The sequence below is a fragment of the Tauraco erythrolophus genome, chromosome 7 (genome assembly GCF_009769465.1).
Source record: "Tauraco erythrolophus isolate bTauEry1 chromosome 7, bTauEry1.pri, whole genome shotgun sequence".
Classification (NCBI taxonomy): Eukaryota; Metazoa; Chordata; class Aves; order Musophagiformes; family Musophagidae; genus Tauraco; species Tauraco erythrolophus.
Window position 1 is genome coordinate 50,476,995 of NC_141471.1, and position 18,819 is coordinate 50,495,813.

The window sequence follows — 18,819 nt, forward strand, 5'->3', positions numbered from 1 at the left end:
CAAGAGAGGTCACTCCCCTCACTGCCCTTTAAAAAGGCATGCAAGGAATGCGATGGGTGAGGACCACTCCAGGCCGAGCTACTTTCAAACAGAGCACTGTTCATATTTTTCAGGAAGTAAAACCACTACTGGACAATCAGAAAGTTTCTCCATGCACTGAAAAAACCTTACCTAAAGGAAAGGTAGGTAAGGAAGGAAAAGCCTCTTCGTTCAATATTCCCTATAATGACCTTTTTCATATTGAATTCTCACTTATATAAATTATCTTGAAAAACGCATGGATTAATTTACAGGTTACTATTTACTAAAAGAACACGGACAGTGGTTTTGTTCTGTGTTTTCAACTCCTAAGCCAGATCTGGGCTTTGAGTTACACCTGTAACTCAAAGATACTGACAGAATCAGATACTGACAAGCGCTGTGCTGATACTGACCAGCACCTGCTTGCAGGGCCATCTTTTTCACCAGTGTTACCCAGTTCAGATGCATTGATACCACCCATGTCTGTTCTGGCATTTACTGAGGTGTAACCCATCATTCATCAGGACGTACCCCCACCACATGGGTATCTCACTTTGTTGCAGGGCAGCTAAAAGCTGCTTCCTCTACAACAGAGGCTGCCCGTCAGTAGATTTTTCCAGCAAGACTCTTGGGCGTAGACCATTTTTAACCTTTCTTACCCCAGAACTATTCCCTGATTACGCATCGATGCATTTGTCATTTGCTGGGTCAACATAAAAGAGCAATCTTCTAGTTCATTTGCAGGACAGGCTACCGAAACAACTGCAGTGCCACCTTTTTCACAGCGTTATCTGTCCCATCATGATACCCAAGGCTTATCTGTCCATACTGTAGGAACGGCACTGTTTCCCTCTCCAGTGGTGAGAGGGACCACGAACAGAGCTAACAGCAAAATCCTTTGTCTTTGAGGAGCATGATCAGTCTACTTGCAGCATTCAGCTACTCATAACTTGGAGAACTGAGTCTGGATCAGGGCGTTTTTTTGCTGCATAATCACAGTAAAGATGGATTAAAATGGAAAAAAGCATTTATTATATACACAAGTACTTTTAATCAGATCCCAAATTAAATTCAGAAATGTGCTGTCACACTTCACAGATGCAAGACATTCTAAAATAGCTGAGACCAAACTTGAGCACACATTACTGGCTTCATCTTAAAACACGGTGCATTTTGCTTATTCAAGAAATTAGATGATCCTCTTCTACCCAAAATTTTAGACCTCAAGCCAGTACTATCACCTTGGTTTAGAGCTATGATATGCCAATACAAGCCACAATATTTTTAAGTTGGTTAGTGCAGATTATAGTAGAAATTTAAGAGGAAACACAACATTTCTTGAAGAAATCAAGAGGATCACATACATCACCATCGAAACTACACTACTCCTATCTTCCACTAAAAAAAATAATCCTCCTAAATAATAGCATAAAATTCCATTTGTTTTAGAAAAGCATACATAAAATAACATTGGTACATTTTATTTCAAAAGACTTTATTGTCTCATCTCTCTAGCAATACTCCAAGACAGGTTAAGACTGGTTCATAAAGAGATCAATCACAGGCATGTAGCAAATATTAAAAAGGCATGCCAAGTACAAATCCTCTTTTGAGATTTTTTTTTATTTAATGTAATCAGTAGGCATGAAGCATCTGTACAGCAAACATAAAACGGTATCATTTTTCCCTTACTCATCTCAAGAGCTTTTGATCTTGCAACAGGAAAGTAACCTTCATGTTGCTGCATATGGGGGATACATTCCTAACTAAACGGAGTACAGACGTATGGAGAGTCATTGGAGGAAGGCATATTCTTAATACTTAAGAACACATGACCCTCTAAGACCACCTCCATTTCCCTAGTGGCAGCAGCATACTAATTAGAGGAACAGTCAGTGACACTAATGAACACTGAACACCCCAAAAGTGACAATAACCCCTACTGTGCACCTAGAGCAAGGCCTCCCACTTTCTTTAACCAGCTCAATACCAATCTCATACACCCTTTCACACCGTAAGAGCAACTATTGAGCCACTTTAAACAACGGTGTAACACATGGATCCTGTACACTAGAGCCTTCCAGAAGGAATAAAGAAAAGATAATTGCTGACTGGAACTCAAGGTATGTCTGTCCATATGCGTCTTTAGGGCAACTGCATACCCATTATAGGCAGGATGGCAGAATGGGAAAAAATGCAGAGCTCTGATTATTTTTTTTTTCAAATATCTAAAACTTAAGCTTCAACAACTCTTCACAACTTTAAGTTTAATAATGGTTTTAGATATATCTAGAACCTTAAATGCCAAGCTCTCAAGGAAGTTTAATTAGAATTTTTAAAGATACAGAAACAGAAATAACAATGTTATAGAGGTCTTGCAGTCCAGGTGAATCTAAGTTAATGAAAACAGACTTGAGATATAAACTTATTTCCTAAGGTGTGGGTTTTTTTTTTTTTTGTGAGGCTCCCTCCTCCCTCTCCAAAAAAAGTTCTTCAGAACAAAATGCTTTTCATTTAGGCTGTGCAAGAATGTAGAGCAGGAAGTAAGGTTTAAGCAAGGCCACTGAATCAATGAATAGTACACACACAGAGTCTAGGCACTATTCTTCTCAAAGGTCCTTTCACTTGAGAAAATTATTGCTCATCTGCCCATAGTTGTGCTCTTCACACTCTTCTGAAACACATGGTCAGATTTAGCAGACCACAGGTGACTGTCACGGGTCTGTTAATTCACACAAAATGAAGTAGGCATCTTACAGATTTAAATCACTACATGTCACCTTCCACAAATAAGGACTCCTACCACCATTTGGGAAGTGACTGTTTCACTGTTCATAAGCTGCATTAAGTAGCTGTAGGCTCTGAACAGACAATTCCATGAATTTATTTATGCAACACCTTACTCCACTGTATCAGCTCAAAGAATTAGCTACAACAGCCTATTATAACTATGCACAGCAAGGCTGTGAATTTGAAACAGCACTTCCTACATCCAGTTGCAGCCTGTGGTTAAGCCTAGATATCAAGGCAGCAATCTTGATTTGGAGATCGGAAAGACACAAACTTCATCACCACTCTTTGCAGTCTGAGCTTGCCCAGTCTCAAATCCTACTAGTGGGGTTTCAAAGTGTTTTCTATTATTAGCTCCATTTTACTGTGTTTTACTGACAATTATGGGCTGCATCCTTTACTATTTTTAACTTCTTTTGGAATAGATGGAAAGATTGAAACCTGCCTTCATTGTCAAAACAGGTTTTCATGGCAGTAATTCAAATAGTTCTTTCTCAAAGTCTTTCACATTTTTCAACGTTCTTGAAACATGGATATATATTCCAAGCAGGCTGAGCTTTGACAAATTTTCAGTGTAAGATGATAAAACATGAAACTGTTCTAAGTCTTTCTTCTAGAACATACAAAGAAGCTTGGGTTCTGACAAGGCTAGTTACAATCTTATCAAGATGACTCAAGGACAAAAATTTCTGCTTTCCTTCTAGAAATATTGTTTGTTGCCACAACAAATCTGATCTATTTAGACTTCAAACATGTTACTTCTTATTCCCTCTCCTTTTAATTTTGCTCTTCAAAGGTCAAAACACAAGCAGCTCCTCTAGAGTAGAAAAACTGAGCCACCTATCAACTGCAAGGTTCCTCGTATCAGAAAGGACTTTTAAGTGAGGAGGAAGAAAACAAAAGTTTTTTCTTATTTATTCCAAGCAGGATGACTGTGGAGAAATGACTCAAGCTTAGATAGTAAAAGTTAATGGAACGCCATCTGAAATGAAAACTGACTCAGTAACACATGAGACTTGCTAATCATTTGTTAATCTCCAATTCAAAAACCCACTAGAAGTACTCATGTAATATCAGTGAAATAGGAGAAGATACTGCTTGTTTTCCTTCTTGGGCAGGAGAACAAGCTTTAAATGAGAACATCAGTTTTCCTAGCATCTGATAAAATGAAAACCACTAAGTGCCACATACCCTCAAAGGATTAATTACTTCAGCATCTATGAATAAGGACTACGTAAACTTGCAGTACAATGATTTTATTCTGCTAACGTGCAAGACTTGCATACGACTTATTCTTTGGATTGTCATTCTGCATGCTGGTATTTCATGTTTTGCAGCTGTCTTTCCCTCCTCCTCCTGAACACATTACACCATAACAGCATACAATCTTCTGGAACATCCTTTTTCCGTAACAGTTAAGATCTGTAACACCAGGCAGAGTTTGTGGAGATTGAGAGACTAGACTCTGGATTCTTACAGGTGGAAGTGCCTAGACCAGACAGAGAAAGAAATTGTCATATGAAGGCTCTATAGTGCCCCTCTAATTGTTGTTAGTATCATAAAGGTTAATATCTGAATTCAGAAATCTTAAAAAAAAAGGTTCAAGTGAGTTAAATTTGAGCATTTCTATGTAGAAAGTCGAGTCTGAACAGGAAACAAAATATAGGCACAAGTGACATTAAATAATAGTTTTGCCTATTCTTGATGTTTACACAGGTAGTCATCAGTTCTTTTTTTCCTAATAAGTTAAGTCTTATCAGTAAATAAATGTCTCTTCCTTCCTTTCCAGAGGATACAAAATATTATAAAAAATTTCTTTAACTTTTCCCACTATTCTTATAGTTTCCCATCTCAGCATGTTTTGAAGTGTTTCAGAGAAAATTTCTATGTCTATCTCACAAGGAAGATAAAATCCGCATGTTTTACCAGATGAAGTCATTTCGTTCTGTAAAGAGACATGTCTTAAAAGCAGAATATCAAATGCCTACAGCTAATTAGAACTAGATTAAAAGCATGGTTCAACAAACCTATTATAACTTCAGATCACAGTGAACAAACTGCCAGCTAGAAATGCAGACTAAATCAGCTTTCTGTAGTAATATCCAAACGCCATTACAAACTCGTCCATATTAACTGTTAGTCACAGTAAAACTTTTCACATCAGGAAAAAAAAAGGCTAGTGTAGAGCCTGTTGACCCTTCCTCACTTCCACAGCTAACACTACAATCTAATTAAAGCACTCTGCTTGCCAACATTAAATGCAGAGTCATGGCAGAAGCCAACACAGTGTCTTTCCCCTTCACTCAGTGACAGAAGAGACAAAATCCCATGCACTTCCTTCAAATGTTTTGGGAGTACAAGACCTAGATGTCTAACATGTTCTCAGTAATAGCAGCCCTAAGGAGTTTAGCTTATTTTAGTCCTACTATGCTCAACACTAATACTTCATAGTAGCTGCAGTAAATTTTACAGAAGATCCAGTTACTTACTCAGCCAACAGTTTATGCCTTATCATACTGCTACTAAGATACACCTGCATAGAAGATTTTAAAGCTCTAGTCTTACAGCTACAGGATGAGATCACATCAAGCTAATCTACTGATTAATTAGCTAATACTTCATGATGTATATTTTCCAATTTATTCAATGAGCAGTGAGCTACACTCGCCACAAAACATTTTAGCCATTCTTTAGTAAGGCTGCTGTGCTAGTTTGAAACTTAAGCTAAAGCATTTCAGATATCCCAAAAAATATATGAATAAACTTTTATTTCTAAGCAACAACACACTATTTTAATACAACCCACACATTTCAGTCAAGTGGAGATTAGTAAACTGAACAATCATCGCTAAAACATTTCCATTGGAAGTCTGTTAAAGTTCCCAAGTGTCTTCATTACCACCTTACTGAAGTTTTCTTATGTGTTTCTAGTCTACACACCGCATGTGTCATGCAGTCATGCAAATCTGAATCAAATTTTAAATGTTCAGGTAACAGGGAAGTCCATTCACTGCAAAGATTCATTTTTCACAGAAGGGCGAGGCTAGGTAAGACCAAATACTGCAGAGTTCTTCATAAGCATACAGGTATTTTAGAAACCATGAACTTTCAGTTGTTCTTCCTTGACAATGCCAATCTAAAGGAGAAAAGCAACATATTTCAGTAAAGCTTACTTGCTTAGGATATTACAGTGATATCAAGTTTCTACAATCTTATACTTTGACTAAAGAAACTGCAATACAGCATATACCCAATAAAGCAGTGTTCTAGTTTCCAGAATGTTTCTGGGCCAGGCAGAAGAACTGACTACACAAGGAAGAAAATCTTATCAGACACCCGACTTACACTGTCAAAGAGTAAGCCTTAGAATGACAGAGCAACACCTCTAGACCCTTTCCTCTGTAGTGTTTTCACTCTCAAAATTATGGTTTGCATCAAACACTTGCTTTCACAAATGAAGAACTCAAGTTGCACTGCCAGAGAACAAGTGATACATCGTAGCAGGGTAAATGCATTCTATGGTGCTTTGATTCTCACCAGAGGTTTACTCCGGTTCTGAAAGTGTCATTTTACTTTTTGGCTGAAAATACAAAGGAACTACAGAAGACATCTTTAGCTTGTTAACTAACATGAGTGCCATGTCGCTATTGCTTCCGGAGAGGCTTACATATTTAACTGCAGTCCCTCACCTCCAAAAGGAATTGGCAAATGTTCTTCCTCTGGTCACCTTGAAGCTGGATAACTTCACCGTATTCAGGATGTTCAATCACAGTACCATTACAGGCAAATTTCTAGAGAGAAACATTCATATTGTAAGACATCTGATGTACATTATGATTTTGCTCAGTAAGTCTCTTCAGCAGAATTTTGTCACAGAAGCTGCTTACTAAATTCTGATGCCAAGCAAGGCAAAGGCTAGATCTATTTTACACTGGTTTTGAGAACAAATGGAATACATCTGCTGATGCATACAGACACAAATTAAGCTGCTGATGGTAAACTCCGGCAAAGACAGGATTAGCTACTGTGCAGAGGGAACTGGCCAACACTCATTACAAGAACAGAAAACAAAGTCATAAGATATAGTTTTTCAATTCCACACTATTTAAAAATAAATATTTTCATCCTGGCGAAACTCAGTATCTCTATTTTCAACAGCAACCCAGCTATGACAGCAGCAGGACTGAAAAAACAGTTCTGCTTTAAACCGGTTTTATTTTTCACATCAACAAAGCCAGACATCTGAAATTTTAATGAAAGGTTCAGAATATATTTCATTTACCTCTTTATAGGAAAGAAACATTTAACATTTTGGCAAAAATCAGCGTCACTGGATACTCATGAATAGTTTTGAGAAAGACAGGGAAAGAGATCAACCTGAATATGAAAGTGACGTGCACTGGTAAGAATGAAATAAAACAAATATTCTGTTACTTAGTATTAAAAGCTATCATGCTCCTTTATATAATATCTTTATTATCAAACCAAATCAGCAACTTCACCTTTTTGAAAGCTTTCACAAGTTTCTTCTTGTCATAATCATCTGCAATTCCCTGAACAGTTGTTAGTGTTTTTCTTCCGTTTCGTTGTTGGATCCTTATATGAATGTAATCCTCAGTCCCTGCCGGGAGTAAGTCGTCACCCTTTGTTGCATCAGCAAAGGGGTCTACAGGAGGAAAAAGATTCATGTAATTCCCACAAAGGAAAACACTCGAGCTCAAAACTAACAGATAAGTTTCTCACTTCACAAAGAGATTTATTTAGGGGATAATCTTGCTGTTTTCTCCCTGTTTAAAAATACACTGTTAAAATCAGAGTACTTTTTTCTGCAGCTGTATTAAGCCTCACTAGCATACTAACTCAGTATAGTGCACTCAGCTATCATGCATCCAGTTTCTTCCATGCCTTTGTGGATATAAACAATGTTCAGCTACAGTATCAATTTGTTTCTCTATTCCTTGTAAACTGTAAACCCTGAAGCTCTTAACCTGAAAACATGGTTCTGAGAGAACATCAAGTGCACTTGTGACAAGTTTTAGACAGCCACATGCACTTTAAGTGAAATATGGAGGTCGTATCTTATCAGAACAACTGATCGGTACAGACAAATAAAAAAAGCTTTTGTATACACACTCCTTCACAAGTCCAGAACAGAAGTCTTATACTGTGACAACCATCACACTACTGGCATTTTAAAGCATGGATATAATTCTTGGCTACTAATGTAAAAAAATCACGGCAACAGACATTAACAGATGTCAGCAGCTGCCTGTAAACAAGCACCTCTCTGCCAGTCAGTAGTTTTAGGCAAGAACTGTAACAACATTAATTTTGGCTTCGACTACAGAAAGGTTAGTTCTCCAATTCTTCCAGGTACAAACTTATCTAGCACAGGTGAAACAGGAAGGTATTTAGGAAGAAGAAGGGTTTCCGGGTTATAAATTTTTTTTTTCTGTTCTCCACAAAAACATATTTAACACTTGCTCTATCAAGAAATTTGATAGCCCTACAAGTTGTCTAATTAGTAGCTCAGGTAAATCTTGAAGCATGAAGTACTTTAAGAATTTTTTTTACACGAATCACAAGTAATTTTTTGATACTAATCAGAATTATAATGAAGAGTCCAATCTTCAGAAAGCATAGGTTTAACAGCTATGCAAGTTACAATTTTCCAAACTTTCATGCAAAACTCAAACCTAAAAAGCACTGATCAACTTTTGTCATCTACTCGAAACAAATGCCCCAAAAGAGTGAAACTTCAGTAGAAATAGAAACAGAAGTAGCTCAGCTGCAGGCAGACTGACCCTTGTAGAAACAAGAATGATGAGCATTAAAGGCACTGAAGGCATCATAAGGATACAAGCACTATAGGAAAGACATACAGCAATGGGAAGCTTGACTGGATTAATTTCTACTATAGCATTTGTCAAAACGTGCTGAATTTGCACTGTGCCCCCAGCCTGTAGGACACACTAACAGAAAATTTCATCCAAAGAGAACGTGAAAAGGAAAAAAAAAAAAAAAAAAAAAAAAAGAGGGACTTGGGCACTTGGCAGAGTTTAGGATTCTAGGTTGGAGATAAACCAGCACTGTAGGTGTTACCACCAGATTACTTCCAACATCCTTTGGGCAGCGCCTTCCTAAGCACAGAATCAGCTCCCTATTCGTGATTAGCATTCCCTTCTCATATGGTTTATATGTGCAGAAGATTAGAGTCAAAACTAAGACTGAAAGCTTAACAACATTATTGTATAAAGCTTTACTTGCTCGCGTCTGTTATCTATAGATAAGGAAGGTAGAGGACCGTGGCCCAGCATGGTAAACATCCCTCCTAATACAAAAGAAATGATCTATCATCCATATAGGTCAATCCATAGAAACAATACTCTTTGAGGGTGTATATCAGGATTTGGGACATTGGTAAGGATAAAACGAGGCAGCTTTGCAGCAAATAAAGAAGCAACTGAAACCGAGACAGCGAGAAGTCGATTCTCTTCCTTAGCTGAGCATACCCACCCTAGACTTCCTCCGCCCACAAAGATTACAACTTTGGGACCGCAGAGTTAACAGAAAAGCCCACTTTGGGGTGCTACCAGACATCCAGGCAAACAGCCCGGTACGACCTGTCAGAGCACGGTATGCGGTAGCGTCTCCGACGGGAGCGGAACGGCAGCGAACACGGAGGGAATCGAGCCTCCGACCCGCTGCCTCCCCGCTGCACACAGCGCCCGTCCCGGGGCCGGCGCCTGCAGGCAAGGACGAGCAGAGCCGCCTTTAGAGCGGAACGCGGGCGCCAGGGACGGCAACACCCGCTCTGCAGCGGCTTCAATGTCACCGCGAGGGCTGGGGGCACCGAGGGCAGGACGATGCCGAGGGACGGGGGCGGCACCGCGGACGGCGGGCCGAGGACGGGGCGGCGGCGGCGGCCACAGCCCCGGGGTGGGTTTGCCGAGGGGGTGACCGTGGGGCTCCCCGCGGCGCGAGGGGGTGGCGGGGTGCCGGCCGGCGGCGGCTCTCACCGAAAGATTGGAGGTTCTGGATAGATGACATGCGACTCTGCGGCGAGAGGCTGGAGCAGCGGGAAAAGGCCGCGGCTGGGTCCGCTCGGGTCACGTCTCCGGCTCGGCAGTGCCAGCGGGGGCGGGTCGGGGAGGGAACGGGGAGGGAGGGGAGGAAGCGAGGGGAGGGATGACAAAAGCAGAGGGAAGGGGGCGAACCTGAGAGGGCGGGAGAGAGAGAAAGAAGTGAAACGAGGAGAAAGCGCAGAAGGAAATAAAAAGGGGTGGGGAGCCCCCCGCCCTCACCAGCGGCACCCCCGCGCTACCGCCGCCCCGCCCCGCGCTACCGCTAACGGACACCAGCCGCCGTTTTTCCTCGTAAAATGGCGGTGGGCCCGGACCGCGCCAGGCACGTGACGGCCGCCCCCGCCCCCGCGCTGCCTCACGGGAGGAAGAGTCCCCGCCCGCCCGCGGCTGCGGAGCGTGGGGCGTCGCCCCGGGCCGAGGGACTACAGTGCCCAGAGCGCACCGCGGGGTGGGCGGTGCGGCGCGGCGCGGGTGCTGATGCGGGGGTGGCTGTGTCTTCGCACGTGCCTGCGTTCCCCGGGAGGACGAGAGGAAATCAGCACCTCGGGGGCCCCGTTCCCCACAGGAGGGGCCCCAAAAGCGGTGGTGGCGGCTCGTTAAAACCCAGCTGCCTGGCGTGGTTGTCTGCCCCGGCCCTCAGGGACAGCCCCGGCCCTGGTGGGGTGACACCCTGCTCCCATGTCTTTGAATGGTGCCCTTTCCTGGCATCCCTGCGTGTTCCCAAGCTAACTGGAATTGCAGCCTGTCTTCCAGAATTAGAAGAATGCGCCCCCTCCTTCCTCTTCTGCACTCTACATTGGAAAAAACTCTCTCCCTCAGGCCTACCTCGGGGGACAAAACACTGCTCGACATTCATGAATACACCAGGGGAGCCAGTCAGCGCCCCACGGAGCACCCGCATTTCCCGCTCTGTGCGTGGGTTCCTACGCTCCTGCTGCCTTTCGGGTGGGCACTGCCGGCGAGGTGGAGCCACTGCCTTCCTGACGTGCCAGATGCTGCCTTGGCCGGGTGGCCGCGTGGGGACTCCCTGTTCCACAGCTGCCCACTGGCTGACTGCTCTCCGTCGGCCTGTGGGGAGGACAGGAGTGGTGTTGGGGCTGCATTGGTTCACCTTTAAAAAAAGGTGCGCTTGTGTTACAAAGCTTGCCAGTCCTCAGGAAGTGATTAATGGCTTTGCAGATGTAGAATAACCTAGTTGCATTGGCACAATTGCCAGAACCTACATTTCTTTTTTTTTTCTTTTTTTTTTTTTTTGGCTTTTATAATAAGCTTCAGTCCCCTTAAATCAAAGGGATATTTCTCTCCTGTGATCCAAGGCCTGGATCAGCACTGCAGTAGTTTTATGAATGTCAGTGTACATTGGTCTAAGAAAGTTTCTGGTCCTGGCGCTTTGCAAGGAAGCTTTTGCTTTTTACCTGGAGAAAAGCAGGGGCACTTGCCATGGTGTAAAACCTCTCCTTACCCTTTCTACCATCACCGATGAAGCCTTTCACTGCAGTATAGGCTATAGAGAAGGGTTGCCTAATTCTTTCTCAAGCAGCTGCAAAAGGCACTATTGGAACAGTAATGGGAGAATGGGGAGATGCTAGTTACAGAGCTTGAGGCACCTGCTTCAGTCACAGAGTTCAGACCGTCCTGATTGCAGCATGAGCTAGATGCAGAGCTAGACACTGAGAGACCTTCTCGGCAGGTTGAGCAAGCTCAGGACACCCATCCTCAGGGACATGTCCCCAGGATGTCTCCAGCACCTCTCTCAGAGGACTTATGTTACTACCGATGTGGGGAAATTTTGGCTCTGATGCATTTTTGCAAACTTGACATCTCTCTATAAAATTTTGTTGTATCTTTCGCTCTCCCATCGTCATCCCATGAAACTTTTTTTCCCAGCAGCAAAGCTGGCCTGTCATCCTTTTTTTCATCCCAGCCACTGCTTTTTTTTTTACCTTGGCTGGGCCAGTACTGCTGTCGGTGGGACATTGTGATCAGCTAGATCAGCAAACTGATTTGCGTTAAAAAAAACCCTCAAAGGTTAAAACCTCAGATCCGCTTCACTTGCATAATCCTACAACAGTTGTGCTGGGACAACTGAAGAGGACAGAGTCTGGGGACAGGCCTGGCCATGGATGAGGGAAGAACGGATCTTCAGACACAAAACCCAAGTTCAAGTCTGCAGGTTTAGGTGAGTGCTCTGCTCACTATGGTGGTTCTTGTGCTTACTTTGAATCCTCATGCATTTAGAATAGTTTTGTACTTCTAGTTCTCACTGCAAGGTTAACCTGGGCCTATGGGCTTATTTGGCATCTGTGGAATTCATCATACAGTTTACAAACAAATAAGGTTTGGTGTCTGGGAAACAACAAAGCTCCTTTATAAGCCAAGAAGATGTGACTTTATTGTCCTTAAAAATGAAACCACAATGAACAGTTCTTAAGTGCAAACCTTGACAACTGCAGAGGGATTGGAAACAAATCCTAATTGCACAGCTTGGTATGTGCTGGGCAGCAATTAAAGCAAAGGTGGTGGCCAGCACGCTTTCTGTTCCCTTGGCAGCCTGCCACAATGGCCACGTGCGTTGGCATGGGGTTTCTGTGGGGCTGTGTCAATGCAAAGAGCTCTCCCTCTGTTGTCCTCCTCCATGTCACTTCTGTCACTTAGGTCTGAAACAAAAGTAATCTCTGCCAGTGCCTTTGCACCAAACTTTGGTCACTATGGGCAGAGATAGGTGGCATCCTGCTGGAGATGTGCTTCTGCTGCTTTGTCCCTTGACAGCTGTCCTGAGATCCTTTGTCTGGACTGAGTCCTCCTCGTTGCTCTTGAGCAGCCACTGGTGGCAACAGACCTGTAAAAGTCCTGGTTGCGAGGGCTTCCAGCTGCACCAGACTGTGGAAAGGTGAGCCAAGCAGTCATAGCTCAGCAGCAAACAAAAAAGGTAGAAGCAGTTAAAATAGGTTTAAAACCTAAGCGGAAGCAAGAGGTGGTGTTGCCTAGGCTGTTTAATTTCAGATTACGGCTAATCATCCTGGAGCCGAGGCTGGAGTTAATCTCATTCACTAATGTTTATTAGACATCAGAGTTTAAGCAATGGATTGGGAGACTCTTGCCTTTCCAGGACTAATGTATAACCTGGCAACTATTGTGCAGGAAAAGAACAACATCATCTCTAATTATCTTCATCATGGCTTCAAGCTATTTAAGTGTAATAGTTGCATGACCTGGTTATGAATAGCAATTAGAGATCCCCTTGCTTGCCTTTTACTGTGTTTCAGTTCATCTGTCAAGCTGTATGGGAATCATTAGAGGTTATTTATGACTGGATGAGCTGCAGGGATTAAAACCAGGGATTCACTGGCATGCAGATGAAAAATAGGACATACTGAAGCCATAAAGTACACTTTTGTAAAAATTGTCACCTTAGTGCAGAACCGCACCTTCACTGAGTACCCTCAGAAGTACTTCAGCTGCCCTTTAGGAACAGTGAGTAACTCAGTCCAGTGGGAGAAACTTGATTCTTCCACAGAATTGCTGTATTGGAAACATGGGCCTGGAATACCGTGAGAAAGCCTTGCATCAGGAAAAAAAACACGTCACTCGCATGGTAGAGGCTAGACCTCAGCTTTAATTTATGACTCCATGACATCTGTCTTTGCAGGTTGCACACACAAGGCTGCTTGATACCTTCAGCTGCCTTCAGTCCCCTCTGTAATAACCAGAATGAACAACATTGGTTTTCATTTACTATAGACATTCTAATATATGCTGCTACTACTACTACTACTACTACTACTATTTTCATATGTAGCACACTAATATTGGAAGTTTTATTCCTTAGGAGCCTTTACAAAGCTGAAAGGTGTGTTAATTTAGTTAAGGAGTGCTCCTGTAGGCAGATTCCCTGGACCTAGCCTTGTGGTCTGCTCTACCAGAACATGGCAGGCTTGTGTGCTGAGCTGTCCTCCTCAATAGCCTGGAAACCCAGACAATTATTGCTTGAAGCACGAAGTGTTCAAAGAACAGTTTAAGTTGCCTGAGAAAGTGATTGTGCATGAAATGTGCAGATGGCGTGTAGCAGCACTAATTTCCACCCTGTATTCCAGCAATGCAACTACTCTTTACACAAATTCTGCCCCACTTTAGTGCCAGGGGCATACCTTTGCTGGCAATGTTGGCATCCTGAAAAATAGCATCAAAGTGCTGGATGCTCGAGAGACAGGCAAAAATATTTCCATCCTTGATTTTTTTTTTTTTTACCTTAAACTCTAATCTTCCCTGCTCCTGCTACATGACTCTACCAACAATATCCAGCTTCGTTTGGAAGTTGTGCATCCCGAACTGTTGTGCGGAAGGCTGTCCAGTGGCTTTCTAGTAGGGAGGAAGAATAGCAAAAAGTTTCAGAAGAAATCTTCCCTCCATCTGCACTGTCAGCAGAAGAGTTTCAGAGGTGGCTGTAACCATGCCAAGCCTGACTCATATTTTTCCATCGGAGCTCTAACTCTGGTGCAAAGCCTCCACTGCATGCTGAGGAGGGGTCTGGGGAGACTGGCTGGTGTCTTGAGCTGTAGCCCATGCCTGAGCCACCTAGCTGCTAACAAGTTGTTCCAGTAAGTATGTGCTAATTGGGAGAACTGGGCGAACTGGAACTGTGCTGATGGTAAACATCTGGATATCCAGTATAACTTACCTGAATCTGAGTTATATGCAATTTGGTTTAGCTTCAGTACATGGTCAGATTTCAAGGTACACATCCTTTTGTTTGCAACCTATGGAGTTCATGCCTTGCTCAATAGCGATTGAAAGCAAGAACATCATGTCTGTGGTAACCACTAGATGGTCCTCTTTCTCAAAGAAAAAAAATAGCTCCAAAATAAAGCCAGTCCTGGCTTTTCTCTGAACCTGAATGTTAGCAACTGAGAACGGCTTCAGTGTAAAGCTACATGTAATTAACAGTCTCATCTAGTTGCTTGAATCGGCATAGTTTTTTTAATAGATTTGAATAAAACTTTTCATAAGTCCTTCAAACTCAATTAGTGCAGCTGGGCTTCTTATCAATCAGGAAATACTTCTTAGTTAATGTCAGTTAAGAATTTCCAGCTCCAGACAGCACAAATGTCAGTGTTATCCCTCCCTCTCATTCCAGGCTAAGCAAAATCAAACCAGCAATGTTTCATTTCATTTCACACATAGGAGTCCTGCTCTACCCTGGGACAGAAGGCTGGGCAGATTCATGGGTCAGGCAGTGGTTCATGGCATTTTCAAACTATTCACATACTCCTGTGTAAAACAATGAGAGTGGTGGGCTGGAAAAAAAATCACAGAATCACAGAATTTTAGGGATTGGAAGGGACCTCAAAGGATCACCTAGTCCAATCCCCCTGCTAGAGCAAGACCACCTAGATCAGATCACGCAAGAACGTGTCCAGGTGGGTTTTGAACATCTCCAGAGAAGGAGACTCCACAACCTCTCTGGGCAGCCTGTTCCAGTGTTCTGTTACCCTTACTGGGAAGAAGTTCTTCCTCATGTTTAAGCGGAACCTTCTATTGTCCAGCTTATATCCATTTCCCCTTGTATGTTTCTCCATCCAACTGCATCAGATGTCTTTGTTTTGGTAGTTTTCACCTTCTGTTTGTGGAAGGCTCCTACCAGTAAAAGAAGTACAGAAAAAAATAGTTTTGGATTAGTTCTTTGAGCAGACTAGGTGGTAAAGTTAGGTATCAAAACTGTAGTTCACTATTGGCCTCTGGTGCTGTATTCCCAAGGAGTATTCGTCCCTGGCAGGCTCCCTGGACCTTAACCTTTTGGGTCACTCCAGCCTCCAGGAGATACCTTCCCATTGCCACCATTTATCCTTTTGACCATTTCCTGCCCAGGAACCTGACTTCTCCTTAGCCTTGGGAAGTTGCTTTCTTTCCCACACCTGTGTACCTGCTGCCTTTCTAAGCAGTGTCTCCCTGGCCAGCCATCTCACTGAGACACCCCAGCTAACAGTGGGCTCAGCCCCACTCCTGGCTCCCATAACCTATGCAGGAATTTTACACACAGGAGGATTTGGTTGTGTAGGGGGCAGCGAAGCGATGGAGGCCTGAGTCCTTCCCAAGGATTATCTACAAAGGAGAGAGCATGTGCTCAGCCTCTCACTCAAACATGGAAAGAGGATGAAGGTTTTAACACATAAACCTCTGCCCCTTCACTACAGACTAAGCTATCCTCTAGATAGTCTTCCTGGTTTGAGACCAAGCTGTCCTCTAGATGATCATCCTGGTTCACTCTTTCATGACCCGCTTTTACCTGACAACTTTTTCCCAGTTCCTCTCAGGTCTGAATGGCTTTCACATTTCTGTGCTACATGAGCTGCCTTGCTTTCCCCAGATGAAGCATAAGCCTTGCTGTGGAGAGGATACCAAAGTAAAATAAAATCACACCTGCCTGAAAAGATTCTAAGAAGTCAGGATGATTTATGTGAAGCTTCTGAGTACTATGCGTAGCTCTGCAATAGTTTGGTCATGGTCCGGTGGAAAGAGATGATAACTTACAGTCATTGAGGATGGAGTAAAATTGTACTTTGGTAAGAGAAATGCCTGATGAGGTGCATTTAAACAGGCTGTCATATAGTTTATTAGTCTTCATTGCTTATAATGTTTTACAGTAGCTTTTCATGGAGGCAGAATGACTGAAAGCAAAAATGAAAAAACAAGTATTTGAAACTGGCAAGGGGTATGTCCAGAATAGAGGCACAGATGTTATTCTTGTAGCAGGGAAAAAGCTGTGAAGTCCTTGGCATATGATTTTGTGGATGCTGAGAATTTACGTGCTTTCAAGAAGCAACTCTGAAAGAAAAGTGGTCCATTAAGGGCTACCTACCACAGAGAAACATTTGGCTTGGGAAGCCTCTGGACCACAAATCTCAGGGACCTGGGAGAATAGTCTAGTGAGTAATGTCAAAATATGCTCCCCTATTTTTAGACTCTTCCCTAGGTGTTCTCTGCTGGCCACTGTCAAAACCAAGATACTGCAGTAAGATGGACCTCGGGCCTGAATGAAGGCAGCTGATTGTATTAGAGCATTTAAAATGCTGGCTCTCCTAATAATGATTTTTCTTTGTATGGCATATTATTTTGCAGACAGCATTTATCAATAGGCAAACCATGTTAACATGAAGACATCACAGTTTTATTTTACATGGTAACTTCCATGTAGGTGTCAATCAGTGAAAATGATCTGTTCTACTGAAACGCTCACATTGCAGTACCAGTAAGACTAGAAAGAGTAAATGTGTTGATTGATGAGAAGCTCAACATGAGCTGGCAATGTGCACTTGCAACCCAGAAAGCCAACCAGATCCTGGGCTGCATCCAAAGAAGCGTGGCCAGCAGGTCAAGGGAGGTGATTCTGCCCCTCTACTCTGCTCTTGTGAGACCCCACCTGCAGTACTGAGTTCAGCTCTGGGGTCTCAAAAATAAGAAGGACATGGACCTGTTGGAGTGAGTCCAGAGGAGGTCCCGAAGATGATCTGAGGGCTGGAACACCTCTGCTATGGAGACAGGCTGAGAGAGTTGGGGTTGTTCAGCCTGGAGAAGAGAAAGCTCCGGGGAGACCTAGCAGCCTTCCAGTACTTAAAGGGGGCCTACAAGAAAGCTGGAGAGGGGCTTTTTGCAAGGGCGTGTAGTGATAGGACAAGGGGCAATGGCTTTGAACTGAAAGAGGGGAGATTTCGATTACATCTATAGAAGAAATTCTTCACTCTGAGGGTGGTGAGGCACTGGACCAGGTTGCCCAGAGAAGGTGTGGATGACCCATCCTTGGAAGTGTTCAAGGCCAGGTTGGATGAGGCTTTGGGCAACCTGATGTAGTGGAAGGTGTCTCTGCCTATGGCAAGGGAGTTGGAACTAGATGATCATTAAGGTCCCTTCCAACACAAACCATTCTACGATTTTATGAAATGGGATGAAAATGGATTTTACTTCTGTTTTAAGATGATAGGATCACTTAGCAAAATAGCAAAACAAGATAGGATCCTACATATCCTGGAGAGAATAAGCCCTCACTCCAGCCATTTCCCACTAGAGATCACAAAGGATACCCACATTTTCTGGTCAAAATCAATGTGGAGAGCAGTAAGGGAAAAGATCTACGATGCAAAACCATGGAAGGTTTTACTTACTAAGAAGATACCCTCTCCACGCGTGCACACAAAATGAGCGCAGCGGAAGCACAGCCATCGCCTAGTTCTTGGATGCAGATTGATTTTTAGGTAGGGAGCATTTGCAAGGTTCAAAGCAAACACGCTAAAAGGAGGTTGCTGAAGAAAGCGTGTATATACACTATTGATTGTGTTAGCTGTAGAAAGACCTTTTGTGCTATCATGGACTTGAAGTGCTCTTCATATTTTGCAATTGTAATCCTGAGTAGTTTGAGTAAACTCTTGAAAACTTGGATGAGGAAGACACTTCTATTAGCTGTTATACTAGGTGGAAATTGGAGAATGGACGAGTATTTCTCAGGCTTCTTTACTGTTTCTCTTCATACACGTGTCCATAGAGCAAACTATTATGCATAAATGAGAGATTTATTTTAATCTGCACAATTGGTGATTGTACCTCCTCAGTGGTGGTGGTAGGGTCATCTACCCAATGCCTGGATACTGAGTAAGGGCAGAGTCAGGCAAAATTTCAATTGTGCTTCCTTGTACAAGTATGCCACAAATTGCCCCTAGGGAAAAAAAAAACTCATTTCTTTTGGGAGATGGTTGCAGTGGAATAGTGTCATTTGTACTTCGAGGTTTTTCTCGACTGGAAGCAGCTTTACAGAAAAACTAAATGACAGATTTGCTATTGAACTTCCACTTAATCCAAATGGGATCACAGCATTTTCTGTCCAGTCTGAGCTTATGGATCAGGTCATGCCTCAGAGCCCTGTCCATAAGCATGG

At 43.0% G+C, this 18,819-nt stretch overlaps 1 protein-coding gene across 1 annotated transcript; it reads right to left on the reverse strand.

Annotated features, from left to right (window-relative positions):
• Nucleotides 1–1,030: 1,030 nt before the first annotated feature.
• EIF1B (eukaryotic translation initiation factor 1B) lies at nt 1,031–10,065 on the reverse strand. The gene is made up of 4 exons (XM_086614738.1): nt 9,831–10,065; nt 7,314–7,477; nt 6,501–6,602; nt 1,031–5,947 (listed from the first exon to the last, which is right to left on the reverse strand). Exons 1-4 carry the CDS (start codon nt 9,859–9,861, stop codon nt 5,903–5,905), a joined length of 342 nt encoding a protein of 113 aa, XP_086470864.1. The 5' UTR covers nt 9,862–10,065; the 3' UTR covers nt 1,031–5,902.
• Nucleotides 10,066–18,819: the final 8,754 nt, after the last annotated feature.